The 20,279-nt window shown below is 36.7% G+C and overlaps 1 protein-coding gene across 1 annotated transcript in view; it reads left to right on the top strand.

The window, feature by feature from the left end:
• C5H12orf50 (chromosome 5 C12orf50 homolog) overlaps positions 1-18,112 on the top strand; it is a 28,636-nt gene extending 10,524 nt beyond the window's left edge. The window contains exons 4-13 of the mRNA XM_052641334.1: positions 4,248-4,406; positions 5,589-5,666; positions 5,748-5,861; positions 8,050-8,160; positions 9,296-9,414; positions 10,969-11,077; positions 12,364-12,468; positions 12,718-12,921; positions 14,372-14,464; positions 18,087-18,112. Of these exons, the coding sequence (XP_052497294.1) occupies positions 4,248-4,406; positions 5,589-5,666; positions 5,748-5,861; positions 8,050-8,160; positions 9,296-9,414; positions 10,969-11,077; positions 12,364-12,468; positions 12,718-12,921; positions 14,372-14,464; positions 18,087-18,112 (1,118 nt within the window). The remainder of the gene's footprint in view (positions 1-4,247; positions 4,407-5,588; positions 5,667-5,747; positions 5,862-8,049; positions 8,161-9,295; positions 9,415-10,968; positions 11,078-12,363; positions 12,469-12,717; positions 12,922-14,371; positions 14,465-18,086) is intronic.
• Positions 18,113-20,279: the final 2,167 nt, after the last annotated feature.

Raw genomic sequence — 20,279 nt, 5'->3', positions numbered from 1 at the left:
GCTAGATGAAGCACAAGCTGGGATCAAGATTGCCGGGAGAAATATCAATAACTTAAGATACGCCAATGACATCACCCTTATGTCAGAAAGGGAAGAAGAACTAAAGAGCTTCTTGATGAAAGTGAAAGAGGAGAGTGAAAAAGCTGGCTTAAAGCTCAACATTCAAAAAACTTTAAGATCATGACATCTAGTCCCATCACTTCATGGCAAATAGATGGGGAAACAGTGACAGTTTTATTTTCTTTGACTGCAAAATCACTGCAGATGTTGACTGCAGCCATGAAATTAAGACACTTGCTCCTTTGAGGAAATGCTGTGACCAACCTAGACAGCATACTAAAAAGCAGAGACATTACTTTATCGACAAAGATCAGTCTAGTCAAAGTTATGGTTTTTCCAGTAGTCATGTATGGATATAAGAGTTGGACCATAAAGAAAACTGAGTGGTGAATTGATGCTTTTGAATGTGGTGTTGGAAAAGATTCTTGAGAGTCCCTTGGACAACAAGGAGATCAAACCAGACAATCCTAAAATAAATCAGTCCAGAATGTTCATTGGAAGGACCGATGCTGATGCTGAAACTCCAATACTTTGGCCACCTGATGTGAAGAAGGGATTCACTGAAAAAGACCCTGATGCTGGGAAAGTTTGAAGGCAGGAGGACAAGGGGACAACAGAAGATGAGATGGTTGGATGACATCACCAACTCGATGGACATGAGTTTGAGTAAGCCCTCGGAGTTGGTGATGGACTGGGAAGCCTGGCATGCTACAGTCCACTGGGTCACAAAGAATCAGACACAACTGAGCAACTGAACTGAATAAGCTCATGCAAAGATGCTCATTGTAACTAACCATTAGATCAATGTAAGTCAAAACCATGAGGTATCACTCCTATCTATTCAGATGATTTAATCAAATAGATAATAAGATTTGACAAGATATGGAGAAATTGGAATCTTCACACATTTCAGACAGGAATGTGAAAGTGAAGTCGCTCAGTCGTATCCGACTCTTTGCGACCCCATGGATTGTAGCCTACCAGGTTCCTCCATCCATGGGATTTTCCAGGCAAGAGTAATGGGTGGATTGCCATTTCCTTCTCCAAGATAGGAATGTAGATGATGCAATTTTGGAAAACAATTTGGCAGTTCCTCAAAAGAGTAAACAGAATCACTGTGTGTGCATATGCAGGTTGCTTCAGTCATTACAGCTCTTCCTGACGCTAAGTATTGTAGCCCACCACGTTCCTCTGTCCATGAGATTCTCCAGGCAAGGATACTGGAGTGGGTTTCCATGCCCTTCTCCAGGGGATCTTCCCAACCCAGGGATCGAACCCATGCCTCTTATGTCACCTGAATTGGCAGGTGGGTTCTTTACTGCTAGAGCCACCTAGGAAGCCCCCAGAATCACCATATGTCCTACTTACTCACTTCTAAGTATATATCCAAGAAATGTGAAAACATATGTCCTCATGAAACTTGTACAACAGTAAATATTCATACTAACATTATTTAAAACAACTAAAAAAGTGGAAACAAACCAAGTGTCCATCATTTAATGAGTGGAAAAATTGTGGTATATGCACACAGTGAAATATATTTGACTATTAAAAAACACTGTGATAGGACTTCCCTGGTGGTCCAGTGGCTAAGACTCAGTGCTCTCAATCCAGGGGACCCAGGTTTAATCCATGGTCAGGGAACTAGATCCCATATGCTGCAACTAAAGATCCCTCATGCTGCAACAAAGAGCCAGTGTGGCCAAACAAACAAACATTTTAAAAGCACAACACTATGGTAAGTTGAAGAAGTCATGTACAAAAGACTACATACTGTATGATTTCATTTCTATGAAATATCCAGAACAGGCAAATCCATAGAAACAGAAAGTATACTAGTGCTTGTACGACTGGCGACATCGGGCAGACATGAACAGTAACTGCTAATAGGTATGGGTTTCTTTTTTGAGGGGATCAAATATCCTAAAATTGATCATGGCTATATTTGCACACCTCTATGAATATACTAAAAAAATGTTTAAATGTGTGAATTGTATAGTATGTGAATCTCAAGAAAGCTTTTAAAAAATGGGACTAACATTTACTGTTTTGAGTGTTCAGTGAAGCTTTTCTTTGCAGCTAATGACAAGTCTTGGGAATAGGTATTTAGAATAGCTGAAAAGTTCTGTTTAAATCCATGTTTTTCCTTCAGAATTTCTTACTAGTGCTCTCTTTTCACTGATGCCAGGAGACTTTTTTTCAAGAATGACATATCCTTTAACAAGAGTCTAGAAGTGGAGGAAGCAAAAATTTTCAATAAAAATTCTTAACTGCTGACATACTCTATCATGCATAAGAATTCAGACCATTCCAATGTAAACCCCAGTAGCACTTTTTCTAATACCATGTGTATTTGTTTCCTGTTACTGCTGTAACAAATTACCCCTAACCAAGTGGCTTCAACAACTCAATTTTATTAGCTTATAGTTTAGGAATTCGATGAAATCTCTCTGAATTAAAATTAAGGTGTCTTCAGGGCTGCATTCCTTCTGGAGATTCTGAGGGAGAACCTGTTTACTTACCTTTTCCAGTTTCTAGAGGTGTTCATTATTTCTTGGTTCATGTCCCCCTTCCTCCAAGTTCAGAATCAGCAATGGGTAGTCAAGTCATTCTGACACTGCATTCCTCTGACCTAGCTTCCACTGTCACACCTGTTCCTCTGCAACTCTCCTCTGCTTCCAAAGGACCACCTGAATAATCAAGGATAATTTGCTAATATTGAGGTCAGCTGATTAGCTGTCTTAATTCCTCCTTCCTGTATAACCTAGTGTATACACAGGTTTCAGCAATTAAAACTTCGACATCTTTGGGAGGCCATTATTCTGCTTATTACAACATCATTTTCTAGGAATCTGTATAAATCAAGGTAATGGAAAAAGCCTTATGGGTTCTTGGTGGTTTGATTAATCAGTAAAAGAGGATTTCTCTTTTGGGCAATGTGCTATATAGAAAATTTTGGCATGAATAAAGGGTTGTTGTTCAGTTGCTAAGTCATGTCCAACTCTTTGTGACCCCATGCACTGCAGCATGCCATGCTTTCCTGTTCACCTTTATTTTGTAAAATAGAGAAAAGGCTATTATGGACTGAGGCCTGTTCTCAGGAAATTTTAGGTGAAATAGATGTGGAAATTAAGAATTTGGAATACAATTGGTTGTTTTCAAGGCTTCCCTGGTGGCTCAGATGGTAAGAATTTGCCTGCAGTGTGGGAGACCTGGGTTCGATCCCTGGGTCAAGAAGATCCCCTGGAGAAGGGAAAGGCTATCCACTCCAGTATCCTTGCCTGGAATATTCCGTGGACAGAGGAGCCTGGCAGGCTTTCAAATTATTGTGATGGCAAACCCGCTAAAAGGCTTCCCATGACCCTGGACCCCAGATAGATGATCCTTGATTTGGGCGTGGTTTCCAAACTTGACTGATTTTGCAATTATCTGAGACATTTGAAAAATAGCATCAGATTTCCAGGCTTTAATCTCGACCTTCAGAATCAGAAGTTTGGAAAACAGAGACAGAAAAGATGATTTGAATAATTTCTTCAGTTGATTCTGATATTTAGCCACATTTGATAACTATTGGCTTAAAAAATAAAGGGACTTGAATGAGTAATGATCGAAGATACATGCATTCACTAGCTTTTTCTGTTATTTGCTGGTTAGTTTTGAAGGTTACAGAACATTTAAATATGACCTAGAGCTTTGTTCAATCTGACCAGTGTGGAGCCAATAGAGAAATCTGAAGGTATTATTCTCACTTCCAAGTCATCAACCCCCAACCACAGAAAACTAGAACCTCTGGATTTTTTTCCTCTCTTAAACGTGTATACTCTGACATTATAAGTTATGTCTTGTATGAGTTTACCTTTGTTAAATTGTCATAATGTGATTAACTAAGTTATGCTTATCCCATAGATGTAATTGAAGAATACAGTAATACTTGTGATCACTTTGTGTTTATACCAAAATATGATATATACCAAATTGGGGTTATAATTACTATCTAAAGTTTATGAATAAGCACATTTTCCATATCTTACCAGCAAAATGCTGATTTTTATGTTAGTTTAAAAATCTTTCTAGAAATGAAACGTCTTTTAACAAAATATGCAGTTAATCAAGAGGACAATAGTTAATCATTGAACATGTGCCAAAAGGTATATCTTGAAGACTAAAATGTTGCCTTTTCTATATAGATATCACACTACAGAAAGAAACTCAGGAAGGAATTCCACCCCCAACCCAAAGTCAGGAACCTCTAAAACCTCAGGAGAATATATCACGACCCATTCACAATCCCTTAGTTTTAAAAACTAACTTTGAGGAAGAGGAGGAGGAAGAAGGTGAACAAAATGGTGAGTAAACCTTTTCTCATATTTATAGCGCACATTCGGAAACCTCATGATATTTTCTGCATACTTGTTTAACTTTTAGAAGTTTATAACTAATATATAAGGAAGATTTTGGTGAGAAAATAGCTTTAATTTTATTAAATATATTAAATTCATTATGTTCTAATTTGTTCAACATCTACACATATGTTTATGATTGTTTGGATTGAAAGTTTTTTGTTGTATGATGGCTAGGAGACAGATCTCATGTTTAAATATGCACAGTTGCTTGTAGGTATACTAATAACATGTTTTATTTGTGTATAACTTAACACTGATAATATGATTTATATAATCATATAAATTTATATATAACAACATTGTCTATGTATATGTAACAACATTGACATACATAAGTGTCAATCTATCTGTCACATTTAATCCTTGAAGCTATAGAGATCAATAGAGTAGTTTGTAATGTGTAAAGCATTATCATCTGCATTATCCCAGTAATCCTTGCCAGCATAAAGAAGACTAGAATCCAGGTCTTACATTGTAGTCCATCTTATTCCTCCCATATCGCCACAGCCCTGCAGGGCCAATAAGTATATACAAACAAGATAAATATCCAGAAAAACCAACTCTAAGTCTGTCTCTGCCTTGGAATTTGTCCTTGTATGGAGACTCAGAATGTGGGCACATTGAAAAGGCTGAAACGTTACATATTTTTCTGTAGCCATCTTACTACAGAAAGATAGTTAATAGGGAATTCCACCTCTTATCTAGAGTCAGAAACCCCTGAAACCTCAGGAAGATATTACAACCCACTCATCATCCTTTAATTTTAAAACTAACTTTGAGGAAGAATAGGAAAAAGGAGGTGTGGCACTTTCTGCTGTTTAGCTCTCTGTCTCCCATGCCAACATCCTCCTTCTCCAGACAAACATGATCTCAAATGTGAACCTATATGTCCAGCCTCTCATCTCAAGATACATAATGTATAGTCATTTTTCTCTTGACTGATTCTTTCTAAAACAAAATATAGCAATAAGAAACATTTGTTAGTATACAAACTATTGACTTTAAATGTTTTTAAAACACTAATCCATTTATGAGGACAATGTGTGGGATTTTTCATTCTGGTTTGTAAATTTTCAGATTATTTGGCTTTGGGACAATTTAATTTAAAAAAAATATATCCTATAGATGCTTCTAGTTTATGGACAAAGACTCCTGAAGAAATTGAAGAAAAAAGAGCAATAAAGGAGATGTGTTATAAATCTGGTAAGAAATCAAACATTTGTATATTTTCTCATATTTGATGTGAGGAGTACACTAACCATTCATTTTCTTGTGGGAGATTAGGTGAATACTACAGAGTTCATACTCCTTCAGATATTTCATCATCTAAAAGCCTAGCCTCTATAGTGGAAAAAGAGATAGAAAAGTCTTTGGAAAGTGGCAGTGAATTGCAAGAAGGTAAGGAATGAAAAGGAAGCTTTTCAAGGTGGTGAATACTTGGCGTGATAGGCTGTGAATTATTAAGTATGTACTGGAGTCAAATGATAAATAATACATCAGAATTGAGAGTGAGAAGGAAATGATTTTATTGCATAACCTAAATTTAATATGAAAAGCTGCTATTAATGTAATCATATTTTCCCAGAGGAACCAAAGAATGAATAGACCACATAAACAATGGTGGCACTACATACCCCATGCAGTAATTCTGGAAATAACTCGGTTTTACCACTTCATTTGTCTATGAAAATAAATCTCCCTATAAAATAAGTGTAGATTTTTTTTTTATATATAAGTAGAATGGACAACTTAGCCCTCGAAGGACAAAAGGGAGATCACGGAATAATGTTAGTGGCAGGACAAGCATATATTTGTTCATTGAATGAGTGCTTCCTGTGTACCAGCCGATTTCAAGGGCAACACAGGTGAATAATTATAAGGCTGTGCCTTTTCTGGATCTTATGTTCTGGTGAATCTGACTTTTCTGTGGGTGAATGTTTTGCTCTTGAAGGCAAGATAAAAAGAACATTATTTTCTGGATATAAAATGAACTCAGAGAAAAATCCATGGATGTCATGGGTTTAAGTAGTTTTCTTGGCTCTGAGATGAGCTTAAAAAAAAGCTTTAAGCAAAATCAAAATTGTTTCCTCCTCTTAGATACCAAAAAGATAGTTGGAAAAGATTCCCAGGATCAAGATGAATATAAGATAAAGAGTAGAATGTCTGTCTTGCAAGTATGTGTGGCAAACCATTTCCATTTAAACATATATGGCAGTAGGTGGCAGCAACATACTGTCAAACGGTAGAACAGTCAAAAAAACCCAAGCTGATAGGTGGGAGCCAGCTAGTGAAGGACAGATTGTCCGAATTACACGGACAAGGGCTTCCCAGGTGGTGCCAGTGGTAAGAACCTGCCTGCCACCGCAGGGTACACAAGAGACATGAGCTTGATCCCTGGGTAGTGAAGATCCCCTGGAGAAAGAAATGACACAGACAAGAAAAACAAAACAAGGACAAACATGTTAGCAATGAGTATTAAAAATGTCAGATATAAAGACAGTTATATGCATTTTCACTTTATATTATGGTTTTGAAAAGCTTTTTATTTTTAAATAATTCCAGTTAATTCATGAACCCTCTTTACCCAGATTTCCCCAAATGTTAGCACTTTACACATTTGATTTTTTCATTCCCTTTCTCTCTCTCTCTCAGTATACACATTGTTGTTATTTTTTTCAAATTGTTTGAGAGTAAGTTGCAGGCTTGCATAACTCTCACACAAATGTGGTATAAATACCAATATCAGAAGATTACTAGTGATATAATATTATTTACAAACCTAAAAAAAAGTTTCACCAATTGTGCCGTCAATGTTCTTTATACTAAAATGAAGTCTCCCTGATTTAGAATCCAGTTCAGAATCACAAGTTATATCAGATTACCATAGCTCCTTTATTCTCCTTTTAATATTTTATTTTAAGAGAAAATTATCTTAAAATGTATAAAGAAAATGGAGAGACTTTAATTATCAGTATAATTAGCATTTTTCAATCAGTGAAGTGAGTGAAGTGAAGTTGCTCAGTCGTGCCCGACTCTTTGCGACCCCATGGACAGTAGCCTGCACCAAGCTCCTCCGTCCATGGGATTTTCAAGGCAAGAGTACTGGAGTGGGTTGCCATTTCCTTCTCCAGGGAATATTCCCAACCCAGGGAATGAACCCAGGTCTTTCGCATTGTAGACAGACGCTTTACCGTCTGAGCCACCAGGGAGTAGATCTTAATACATTTTACTCAGTTTATTCATGGTGAGTAGATAAAAACAAAAGAAATATTATAAAATTCATTATATGTCAAGCACAACAACTAAATTAAATATATATATACACTATAGCATTAGATTGCTCACATTTTTAAACTGCCACTTGTTATATTATCCACACAAGAAAATAAACTTCCCTTCTGCTTTCCTGATAATTATAAATTGGCTTAAAATGTATATAATTATAAATTTGTTGTTCATCAAATCACTGGACAAACAATACTTCCATTAACTTTTAGATTCTTTACTATCATCATAGATTCTATCAGAAACTTAGATAAGCACCTAATGGTTTCTTGAATGATTTTTTTTTTTTTCTAATTTCTAGGGGATGGTCTGACAGTTCCAACAAAATTCAGCCGATTTGAAAGGCAAGGTGAAATAAAAGCATCATTGGACAAGAAACCAAGGACTGACATTGCTGCCTTTGAAAATGGAGGTTAGTTCATGTATTACTGATTGATTCTGAGTATATCACCATATAAGACATAATTCTGAGTTTTTTCTCTCATAAGCAACTTGTTTCATCAATGTCTCTTTGACATTTTATCACTGACTTTGGATAAGCTCCTTGAGGCCAGGAATTGTGTATAATCAGTTGCTCTGCAGTAGAATTCCTGGCACATGCAGTACACTTTGTAAATATTTGTGGAACAAATGGCTTTATGTTTAAACAGTTGAACAATTACATGTATAGAGACGTTGCTTATAAAATGCACAGGTGACCGGAAGCTAATATGCTGGGACAGTGAGTCGAATGTAGCAAGGTAAAGGCAAACTGTGATAAACATAACCTCTTGCAGTGAAGTCCAAGACATAACTGATAAGTCTTCTTCAAGTTGGGAAAGACTTGATATGATACAGATTGTGAGGGAAAAATGAATGCTTTTGTTGGCCACAAAGTTTCAAAATGATTAAGTAACTTGTGTCAGCTATCAGATAGCTAACGTAAACTTACACTGCATTATTAGGAGTACTATAGAAAAATAATTAAATGCAATAGGTCATTAAAAATATTCAGTAGACTATCTGACATATATAGAAAGATGCTGTATGTCATCTATTATTGTACTAGTTCCACTGATTTCTGTACGGGGTAGTCCATACTTGAGAATTATTTTTAAACAAGGTTACTTGAAAACAAGTATTCTATGTTAAGAAAAAGAAACTTGTATGGTGAAGATCTGAAATTAAGTATTTAAGTACATTTTAAAGCACCTGTGGATATTTATCCTGGAAAATAGATCTTTAGGGAACATGAAAACTGCTTTCATATACCTGAGGATATTATATGGAAAGCAATTATATTTATTGAGTATCTCTAAAGTGTGGTAAAGATTGTTAGATGGAAAATTGTGTTGACTGTGACTTTTCTTACAATTACCTATAAGTGTACATATTAAATATTTATATACATATATATTAATCAAAACATATATGATATGTATAGAGATGGCAATAGTATCACTGAGAAGTATTTAAATAGTGTTTTAGAGGAGGAGTATGCTGTATTGAAAGATAGCTTTGTACAATTGTCTGCCATTGTTGCCACTGACAGTAAGTTATTGTCCTAGGAGGTGACTGCTACATTCCACAGAGAATCATATTTCTTGGAGTAGATGAAAATGAAGCTTTAACCGAAGAGAAAGAAAGCACCATATCACAATGTTCAAATGCTAAAGGTAATGAGCCAGTCTATATTTTGATCCATTTGTGATTTGTATAGATACGTTCAAAATGTAAAATTTGATTGTATTATATAGTTGTAGAAACCAAGACAAGAGGCAAGGTAATAAATAAAAATACACACCCAAATATACTGGATAGGAGTTAGGGTCCCTCAGTATCCAGTCCTGGCTCTATCACTAATTATTTGCCTGTGGAGCTTTATCTTTCTTACCTTTAGTTTCCTTATAGGAGAAACTGGCCTGTTGGGCTACACAATTTCTGAGAGTCTTGCTAGCTCTAAAATTATTGGTTCTCTTCAATGGTAATATCCAGCCCTCTTTGTTTTTTGTTTTTTTTTTTCCCCCCAGCTTCTAATATTCAGTAGGATTGAATTTTCTTAGAAAGCTTTTGTGAAGATATATATACTGAGAAGAGCACTAATCTCATGCTGACTTCCCACTTTAGGATTATTACTAACTGTATCCTGAGAATAATCCAGAGATATGTTAATATTGTACATTCTCTATAGGTTTATGCTGCCTCTACCTTACTAAGAATCCCCCAGCTGGGACCTTGGCTGGGCAGCTCTCTAAGCCACAGACAGGATAGCTGTCCTGTAATTAGAGGACTTCACGTATTCTCCATATAAGTGTTAACCAATTTTATCTACTGTCTTCTCCATCATTAAATAAATATTCTCAAAGACAGGAAAAGACACATGTGATCAAAATCTTCCTATGGAAAATGATATGTAAATCTCTTCTTCTCTCTTTTGTTCAGTCCATCAAAAAACACACCTCTAACTACACAAATAACGGTAGCCGTCATTCTCATGTGGCTGTTTACACTGAAGTTAATCAAAATTAAATACAATTTTAAAATTCAGTTTTTCAGTTGCACTAGCCATATTGCATGTGCTCAATATTCACATGTGACCAGTGGCTATCATTTCAGATGGCACAGATTTAGAATGTTTCCATCATTGTAGAAAACTCTATTGGATTGTTCTGCTCCAAAGCTTAGAACAAGTGAAGTGTTTTACAGATATTTCTTCATCCTGGGTTTAAATTGGCATACTTGGAACTTCCCGAATGGTCCAGTGGCTAAGACTCTGTGCTCCCAATGCAGGGGCCTTGGGTTCAATCCCTATATGCTGCATCAAAGATCCCATGTGCCACTACTAAGACCAGGCCAGCCAAATAAATAAATGAAATCAGTAATTTTTTTAAATTGGCACCTTTTATATAAAATTGATAACCCCCTTTAAAAAAAAATTTTTTTGTATGGAGGTGTTAAAAATATTGCCACAAATACATATTTACCTATTGAAGATAATGGCTGTATTTCAAATTTTTCATGTTTTGATACTGACAGATTTGGAGGACTCAGTTTGCTAACTAGGGAATTTCAGTGGTGGGTTCTAAAAATTAATATGCATATATATTTTTTAAAGAGCATAGATGAGCATGTATATGCCCATCATATAATGCTTGCAAAGTGACATACCAACAGAAATACTTCTTTTTTTAAAATTAATACTGACATTTTATTTTCTTAATTTGCTTTAAAAGATAACAAGGACAGCCCTCATCTAAAGCGTTCCCTAACTACCCGACTAGTACCTACAACGCATGTATTAAATGCTACTGAGAATATCAGTATGAAGTGCAGAGAGGACCTCTCTTCAAGTGAGACATTAGCTCTATCACTTTTTGGCCTTAGATATATTTGTCTTATCATGGATTTGTTTTGCTTATTTGAAACAGAATTTTTAAAAAGAAAGAAAAAAGGATGGTTTGAAAATTATTCAGGATTAAGAATTAAAGACACAATAGTCTTCTACTAACTCTGACAATGAATTGTGATGTGGGTCCTAGTAAATTAAATACTTTCCCATTGGTTTAATTTAGATATTAAAATTGATAATATAATACTACGTTCTTAGAAGATTCATTAGTATGACATGTTAAATTTAACCTGTGGTGGGATTCATTGACAGATTTTTTTAATTATCTTTCAGATTATTTTTCTTGATTTCGCTTCTCCTTGCCATTTAGTACTCTAAGCCTCTTCTCCTGATACAATCAAGACTCATGAATCTTCTTTCCCTCCCTCCTTCCTTCCTATTTCATTTATTGAACCCCTGTAATATTCTTCAACCCCAGCTGGGCAACGACGAGAACCATGATGGTTTACCTCAGAGGAGATTAGTTCAGTGACACTTGTGAAAAATATAGTTTCCAAATTCTAGGAAGGGGAGCATGCGAGTAAGGAATGGAGCATGATGTTTGGAGAGGAGGCAGTGAATCAGGGCTTTACTGAAGGCTTCCTGCTTAAGCTGAAGATGGGAGCTAGGGCAAAGAGAGATTTATCAGCCCACTATAGAGAGCTAAGGTAATCTACATAGTGATTTTGATGTTCATTTTTACTCTGGAGAAATGTACCTTAGAAATTCTTGGAAAATTGAGCCTGCATATAAAATTTTCCGTGTTAAAACAAGCAAACAAGAAGTGAATAATTTAGTAATATTAGCACTAACAAATTTTGATTATTGAGTCTTGTTTCACCAAACTATCCATGACCCCAACTTAGAACAATAAGGTAATATTCACTAAAAGTATTTTACACTAATCCAACTTCTTAAGAAGTAGTAGTTTTGGCTTAAAAAGTAAAGAAAGATTTATGTTCACAATGACAATTCTAAAACTACTAAAAATAACATAATCAGGTATATAATTATATTTGGATTCTAATTTTATGTTCTTTTAAAAGGATCCACATATTTCTTTGGATGAAAAGCATTTCTCCTCCAAAGGAATGTTACTTATTGAAAGTTTTCTCATCAATCAATTTGATGAGAAAAATCAAGATGGAATATTTTTGGTACTTAAAAATAAATCACCATTAGGACCTACAGTAATTTTCAGATGAAAGCATCTCCTTAAAAACTGTAAAAACTTATATCTTCTTTAAGTGAATGATGTCCACCCAGTAATGAAGCCTCATTTTAAAGGTGTGAAAAAAAGAAAATGGATATATGATGAACCAAAGAACTTTCCTGGCCCAGGGATACGGAGAGGTAACGTGTCTCTATATTTGGTATTCCTGAATTATAATTTGAAAATAGATTAAATAATATTTTCTAGCCAACAAACAAGTCACTATCATGCACCATGTTATTTGAGATGTCATTTCCTATAAATCTAGTTCTTTTAGCTTACATTATCTTCCATCGTGCTATTAAACATTTAAAGTGCAGTGCATTAATTACAGGTGTGAAACCAGCTTGCATTATCCCTTGTTCCCTTTCCCCTTTCCTTTATTATAGCAGTGCAGCCTTCAAATCCCAAAAATAAAATGAGTTACCATCGGAATAATAAAAACAAAAATTCTGAGAATGCATCCTATATCCATGTTCAGAGAGGTGCTGTCAGAACTGTCTCATTGAATGCACCTCCCCATGGCAGGCCTACACATGGGTCCTACAAGAAAGCTGATGTTAACAAGGAACCCAAATTCAACCTCTGTTCAGGTGAGATTCCACACTTACATAGGCTCTTGATTCATGTCTGTGATTTGCATCCCTGTGAGATGTCCTGATGGTCCAACTAATCTTAGCTGCTCCCCACCCCCTTCTCTTTCCAGGCCATCACCACCATAACATCTTAGAAAACTAGTGAGAGGATTTTTGTCCATGTGCGGGAGTACACATGATTTAAAGGATATTGGAGAGAACGTGTTAGGTGCAGATGGCTTGTCACTGACCCTCTCTAGAGTTTTGTCTCGGAGCACTGCACGTTGTTCCCCCTGGATGGCTTTATTTCACTCTTGAGGATTGGTTTTGAATGGTTGACATTTGCTTGTTCCACCAACTGCATTGTTCTATTATCACTTTCTGGCTAGTGCTTTGGTTTTCCTTTAGGCCTTCATGATTACTTTCTGAAAAGGTTAGTTTGGGGGTTAACTGCAGTATTTTTGACAACCGCTCATCTCTCCCACCCATGTCGAGATTGGTTTTAAATCATTCCATCATGTAATAGGCCAAGTCATAGTGTATGTGTCAGGAAGTACAAGGCCTTGAGGGAGGAGGGAACCAGATTTCTTTTTTAATCCCTTGTCTCAGATGAATTTAGTTCTTTTAAAGCTGGGTTTTGGTTTTCTCAGTTTAACAAAAGGTCACTCAACTCCCTGTAATTTTGTTTGTATGTGCCTATTTTTGCCTCTAGTCAGTGGGGTTCTGATTGTTGTATACTTCTTGAAGCACAAGTGAAAAACTCTGTGTCTCTCTTTGGTCCTCCTTTTACAATTTACGTAGAAGCTAGCTTTTAAATTATTTTTTCTTCTGTTTGTTTTAGAATAGAATCATGTATGAATTTATATACATGATTATTTATATTTACTACTGTTGTTATTGTTTAGTTGCTAAGTCATGTCCAACTGTTTTTGCGACCCCATGGACTGTAGCCTGCCAAGCTCCTCTGTCCATGGGATTTCCCAGGCAAGAATAAAGCCTTTTACTTCTATTACCATTTTTTTATTATTTTACTGTGAGTGGGCATTTTTGTGAAGAATACAGTGACCACCAGACAGTTAGATGCAATTGTTTAGATTTGTATTTAAGGGGCCTCAGACCTTCCTTTCCTTCTTTCCTTCTCTTCTTCCTTTCTTTAGTCCCGCAAATATTCGCAGAATTATATGTAAAATCACAGTAAAGCCAGACAATGAAATATTTTGATCACATACATATATCATACTTTAGCTTAGCCTCATGGGAGCAATTCTTATTTGAGGAACTGAACAGCCAATTAAGAGATGTATAACCATGGTCATTGATAACTTAAACGGTCTTAATAAGCTCACTTGTATCCCTGATTCCTTACCCTTGAAATGGCTTCACCTCTGAGAATAATAACTTTGAAATATGCCTGGAATATGATTTTAACATTATAAAATATTTAATTCCTGTTTCCTTATTATCTCAGATAAATATATGTCAACGTCATATAATGGTTCAGTGTGGCGAAAAAGAATTCCTTTTTCAAAAACATATTCAAAAAATGAAAAGATATATACAGGTAAATATTTACTAGTGGTTTTAATGTATCATATAACTCTAAAATGAATGACAGGTTTTAAGCTCAAGGAACATATCTTAGAAAATTTTCATGATATATATGAATATAATTACTTGGAGTTTAGAAGAGATCTCATCTACTAGCAATTTTTTTTTTTGCCTTTTATTTATGTATTTAATTGGAGGATAATTGCTTTACAATCCTGTGTTGGTTTAATTTTACCTTTTTTTAATTGGGTTTTTCTTTGCTTATTTTTATTTTATCAGAAACCTTTTGATATATTTCTCTCCTTAGCCAGAAGCATAGTAGTTTCAGCAATTATATAATGTTAAGATGCATTCTTTGTTGAATTACAAAGCAATATATAAGACCATATTTTGACACAAAATATTAAAGCCCTGCTATATCCTGGCTAGTGAGTACATAATGGCTAATGCAGGCTGACAGGGCACCTAAGTTGTAGTTTCCAGCCTGGGAGGTTCAAAGTGACTCTGGTCTCTATTTTGTGCTCTTTGCCCTGGGAGGGTGTAGGGATTCTGGGTACCTCCTGAGGGTAAAGGTTTATAGCGGCTCCAACCTCAGGTTCCAGATGTGGTCCTTTTACTAAAACGCTTGGTGTCTTATCCCAGCTGATTCTGAGGCTGGCTCAGTAGCTTTGGATGATCACACAGGATAAGCTGGTTTCAGTTACTTCTTAGAAACATGAGACTTTCAGAAAAACTCCTAGGTAGAGAGTTCCTACCTAAATCAGTAGCCTAGAATTTTCAGAATCATCTGAAATTCATAAAATATTATACAAGAGATTCCCAGAAAAATCAGAATACATCCAGACTAGAAACTGTATACTTCCCAAAATAAATACTTCTAAAACAGTATTTCCCTATAAACTCTTCACTGCAACTGTGATGCAGTATGAAGACCTGTATATATATTTATAGGTCTTCCCTAGTGGCTCAGACAGTAAAAAAAAATCTGCCTGTGATGCAGGAGACCCGGGTTCTATCCCTGGGTTAGGAAAATCCCCTGAAGAAGGGAATGGCTACCCACTCCAGTATTCTTGCCTGGAAAATTCCATGGATGGAGGAGGCTGTCAGGCTGCAGTCCATGGGGTCACAAAGAGTTGGACATGACTGAGCAACTAACACTTTCATATATATTTATACTGGAGTCAATCCCTTTTCTTTTTTTCCCATCTCTTCATCATATGTTACTATAACAGAATGCTACTGCAGTGCTATATGTTTATATTTCATCTTAAGTTCATGTGGGCTGCACTTAATTTTGCGAGCAAAGAAGTGAAAAGTCAGTAAAAATCCTAAATAAAACTACCAATTGTTGAGCCATGTCTTTTTCTCCCATGATTTCCTTGTGGGTGGGATGTTTCCACCCCTGTCCCAGGGACAGCTCCTGTATTCCAACAGCCTCCACATACATAGTTAAACATGAATCACCAAAGGTTTTGGAGGGAAGAGGGGTCACTTCAGAATATGAAACACTTACCATCCCTGTATGTGACAGGGGAATGCAAGCTAACAAAACTGCTTTAATTCTTTCAATTTTGGAGAGCATGGAGGGGAAGGTATGCAAAACAGACCGCAAGAGAACAGAAACTTTGTGGATCCAACTTACTCCGTACTGGTCTCTCCTCATCTTCCACCACCTCCAGCTCCACCAGGGCCCAGTGGTAGAAAAGTCAATGACAGAATTTCCCTTGAATTGTTAAGAATCAGAGCACAGAGAGGACCTGCAGTGTACTTCTCAGATGCAACCTAGGGGGAAAAACTTTGGACAGAATTTCTCAATGCCCTCTGGTGATGTGGTTGCAGGGAGGGTAAATCTGTCTAATGCTAGAGGGTTGGAGACAGAGCCTCTTGAGATTGCCAAGCTCCAGGGTTGCTTGGGAGGGCATTACATATTCCTGTGAGTTTCAAGTGAGAGTGAGTTTCTGGGAGACAGGACTCGTGGATGTACACAGAGTCTCCTGGCTGGGACTGAAGGGATAGCATCAGAAAGATGCCTTTGTGGTTGGGTTCTCTTCCAGGGGAGGACTCAGATGGAATCACAACAGATTTCCAGGGAGTTGATTAGAAACCAGGCCATCACTCACTGATCAAACCCTTGTTACTTGAAGGATGGTCTGAGGGCCACCAGCAATAACATCACTTGGGAGCTTGTTAGAAATATGGAATCTCTATCTCAGACTTACTGAATCAGTATGGCTGCATTTTAACAAGATTCCCCAGGTGATTAGGATACACATTAAAGTTTGAGAAACCTTAAACTATGTTATCTGGGCACTGTTCCCCAGCATAGGACCCAGACCTTGTTGAAACCCAAGATTGTTGAGATGACATTCTTTTCGTAATGGTCACACAGCAGCAGCCATTGTCCCAAGTCCCAACCCTGCATGCATGTGTACTAAGCCACTTCAGTCATGTCTCTTTTTGACCCCGTGGACTGTAACCGATCAGGCTCCTCTGTCCATGGGATTCTCCAGGCAAGAATACTGGAGTGGATTGCCATGCTCTCCTCTCGGGTGTCTTCCCACCCAGGGATCGAACCCAAATCTCTTATGTTTCCTGCACTGACTGGGTAGATTCTTTACCATTAGCACAACCTGGGAAGCCCAGTCCCAACCCTAGAAATTAGGATAAACAGCAGGAAGGTAAGGGAGGGAAAAACAAAAACAAAACCAACCCTGGGAAAGAACTTCAAATTTGAATGTGATTGAACGATACATGTGAAATAACTATGGAACCACTGAATTTGGACTAAGTGTATAGGCACAGGACTAGATAAATTTTCGACATCAGGCTGAATGGGAATTTAGAGTCAAGAAATTAAAAAGGCTTCTAACAAAATAAAATTAGTTTTCTTATTTGCCTAAGGTTTGGCTGGGTAATGTGTAACCACTAAACACTTCCCCTTTCCAGTTGTTGTTGTTTTCCCCGGAATAGGGAGAGAAAGGTTAGCTTGTGTTTTCTCGCCTACACTTCCTGCTAGGGCACAGTGGAGAGATCGCAGCATTTCCCAGTGGACAGATGGACTGTGGAGAGAGGAGGCAGAAAATACAACCTGCCACTAGTCTGTTCCTCTGAGGAATATCTGAGCGCCAAGGCCAGAGAAGTGTGAATGGGTGAGAGGAGCCCTTTGGGAAAATGTTTGTGGATGCTCTGAGGATAATGCAAGAGGAGAGGAAAATGCGTCTGTGAGAACTGAGGAAAGGAGCTGAAGGCAATTAGAGATGTCATTGTCAGCCTTCCCTTGAGGCCACATGTCCTTTCTGATAGGGATATAGCTGGTTGACTGGAGGTGCCTGTCTGCACAGAAGGGAACATTCATTCTCTTCATTCTGGGTGCCCCATGGTACAGCCTTCTGTATAGTAGTATTTCTATTCCTTTCTATCCTCCCCTTCATCTAAATTCAAATCATAGCAAGCTTTGGAAAGAAGCAGAATTAATTTGAATGGTGTTCTGAAAATTTATGAATTAAAACAAGCTTAGTTTTTGTTTTGTCCTAAGATATATGGGACATAATTAACAAAAGAAATGCAAAATGTTTGTACCTTGAAGAATGGTGAAAAAGAAAATAACTGAAATATGTTTTGTGTTTTATTATTAGAGCCAAGAAGAAATGGGAGCAAGTAAACCTGGAGGTTGAGAGAAGAGAAAAATGAGAAAAGAGAAAAGTGCCAGGAATCATCTGATTTACAATCAAAAATGAAAATTCAAAGAATGAGATACTCAAGTACTCCAAACTATATACTGGATAGCCAAAGATGATAAAATGCAAATTCTGAAAATAAGATGCAGGAAGTATATTGTGCTCTTTCAAAACTGATAAAAATGCAAATTACAAACAGCTGCCTGTGTATTTGTATAGGTCTGGGATTCATTCGATGCATTGCCACAAACATTTAATAAAATTTAAAAGTTTGACAATTAAGATCACTCTTTAATTGTAAACTAAGTTAGATTGCACAGATTGAGGAGTAAAATTGTGCCTTTAATCTCTGTTTTGCAATATTCTTTAAGGAAGAAACCTCACGTTTTCTTTCTTTACCTAGATTTTAACTGGGCCCTCTGTGATAGTTACAGATAAAATGTAAACAAATTCAGTGAAGTCCCAGGGTTACAGTGTGGTGATGAGTATGAGAGGAATTCTAATAGATATACACTTTGATGTGTTATAGAAAGAGACAAAGTCTGGTTTATCATTCAGGGCCGTTGCTGAACCACGTCTTTTATTTGGCAACTACAAAATCTACCTGCTGGAATGTGCTACGTTCAGAACTGAAAAACAAATATTTTCCAACCATGAAAACAAAAATTATATGATCATACTGGAGAAAAGGACTCATAAAAGAAAAAAAGTGAATTAATAACAGGGTATCCCAAAAGTCTGAGTGAGCTTTTAAGGTTTCAGAAACTCCAGAAGTATAAATGCTTATGAATGTAAGAGAGAGACATCATTTGAAAACTTATTTCCATTTTGTTTGTGCTCGTTTATAATTGTGAATCTTGAATAACAAAATTTTTTTATTTAAAAAATTTCATCTGCAGAGTGACTGAAACAAAAACTTGAAATTAAAAACTTATTCTTCAAACTTAAAAACAAATATGAGAGCAATATAAATAATTAACCTTTCAAATGATATATTGGCAAATTTGTAACATTTGTACTCCCATGTTAATGAAAGTTCAGAACTTCACTAAGACTTTGGAGCCCCCTGTATTTGTATTTGCTTGTGTCTTATGGTTACTGGTAGCCTCTTGTTCAACATTTATTGGAGAAGAGAGGCAATCAGGACTCTTAGAAATATTTTATTTTTAAAACATTTTCTAAAATCACTGCAGATGGTGATTGCAGCCATGAAATTAAAAGGCACTTACTTCTTGGAAGGAATGTTATGACCAACCTAGACAGCATATTAAAAAGCAAAGACATTACTTTGCCAACAAAGGTCAGTCTAGTCAAGGCTATGGTTTTTCCAGTGGTCATGTACGGATGTGAGAGTTGGACTATAAAAAAGCTGAAGAATTGATGCTTTTGAACTGTGGTGTTGGAGAAGACTCTTGCGAGTCCCTTGGATTGCAAGGAGATCCAACCAGTCCGTCTTAAAGGAGATCAGTCCTGGGTGTTCATTGGAAGGACTGATGTTGAAGCTAAAACCCCAATACTTTGTCCACCTGATGTGATGAGCTGACTCACTTGAAAAGACCCTGATGCTGGGAAAGATTGAGGGCTGGAGGAGAAGGGGACGACAGAGGATGAGATGGTTGGACGGCATCACCGACTCAATGGACATGGGTTTGGGTGGACTCCAGGAGTTGGTGATGGACAAGTAGGCCTGGTGTGCTGCGGTTCATGGAGTCTCAAAGAGTTGGACATGACTGAGCGACTGAACTGAACTGATGCTGTGATTCCAACTTGTGGAGTAATAAGTCCTAGTTTCTTTCTTTTAATGGAGCTATGTCTCCACATTTTCAAAAACTTGAGGATGTAGTCTTTTTTTGTTTTACACATAGATATAAAAACTGGGCCAGCAAAATATCCTGGTAAGAGAGACTTGAGAGGGAGATAAGAAAAGAGCTGAGTTGAAATGCTGTCTATTAATCGATGGAGGAAGAAATGCTTACAGACTCTTAAGTGTACAAGTAGAGCTTTAAAGCTTAAATTCCATAATGCCCCTGGTTGGGCAGTTGCTTTTTTGGCACATAAAAGAGCTTTGATGAATTTTACTGGTGTTCAATGATTCTATTCATTTCAAAATGCAATAATAATTAAAATAGCATTTATTGGAAATGTAGTATA

This window comes from Budorcas taxicolor, chromosome 5, assembly GCF_023091745.1.
Source record: "Budorcas taxicolor isolate Tak-1 chromosome 5, Takin1.1, whole genome shotgun sequence".
Classification (NCBI taxonomy): Eukaryota; Metazoa; Chordata; class Mammalia; order Artiodactyla; family Bovidae; genus Budorcas; species Budorcas taxicolor.
This window is presented reverse-complemented; position numbering and strand designations above follow the sequence as displayed.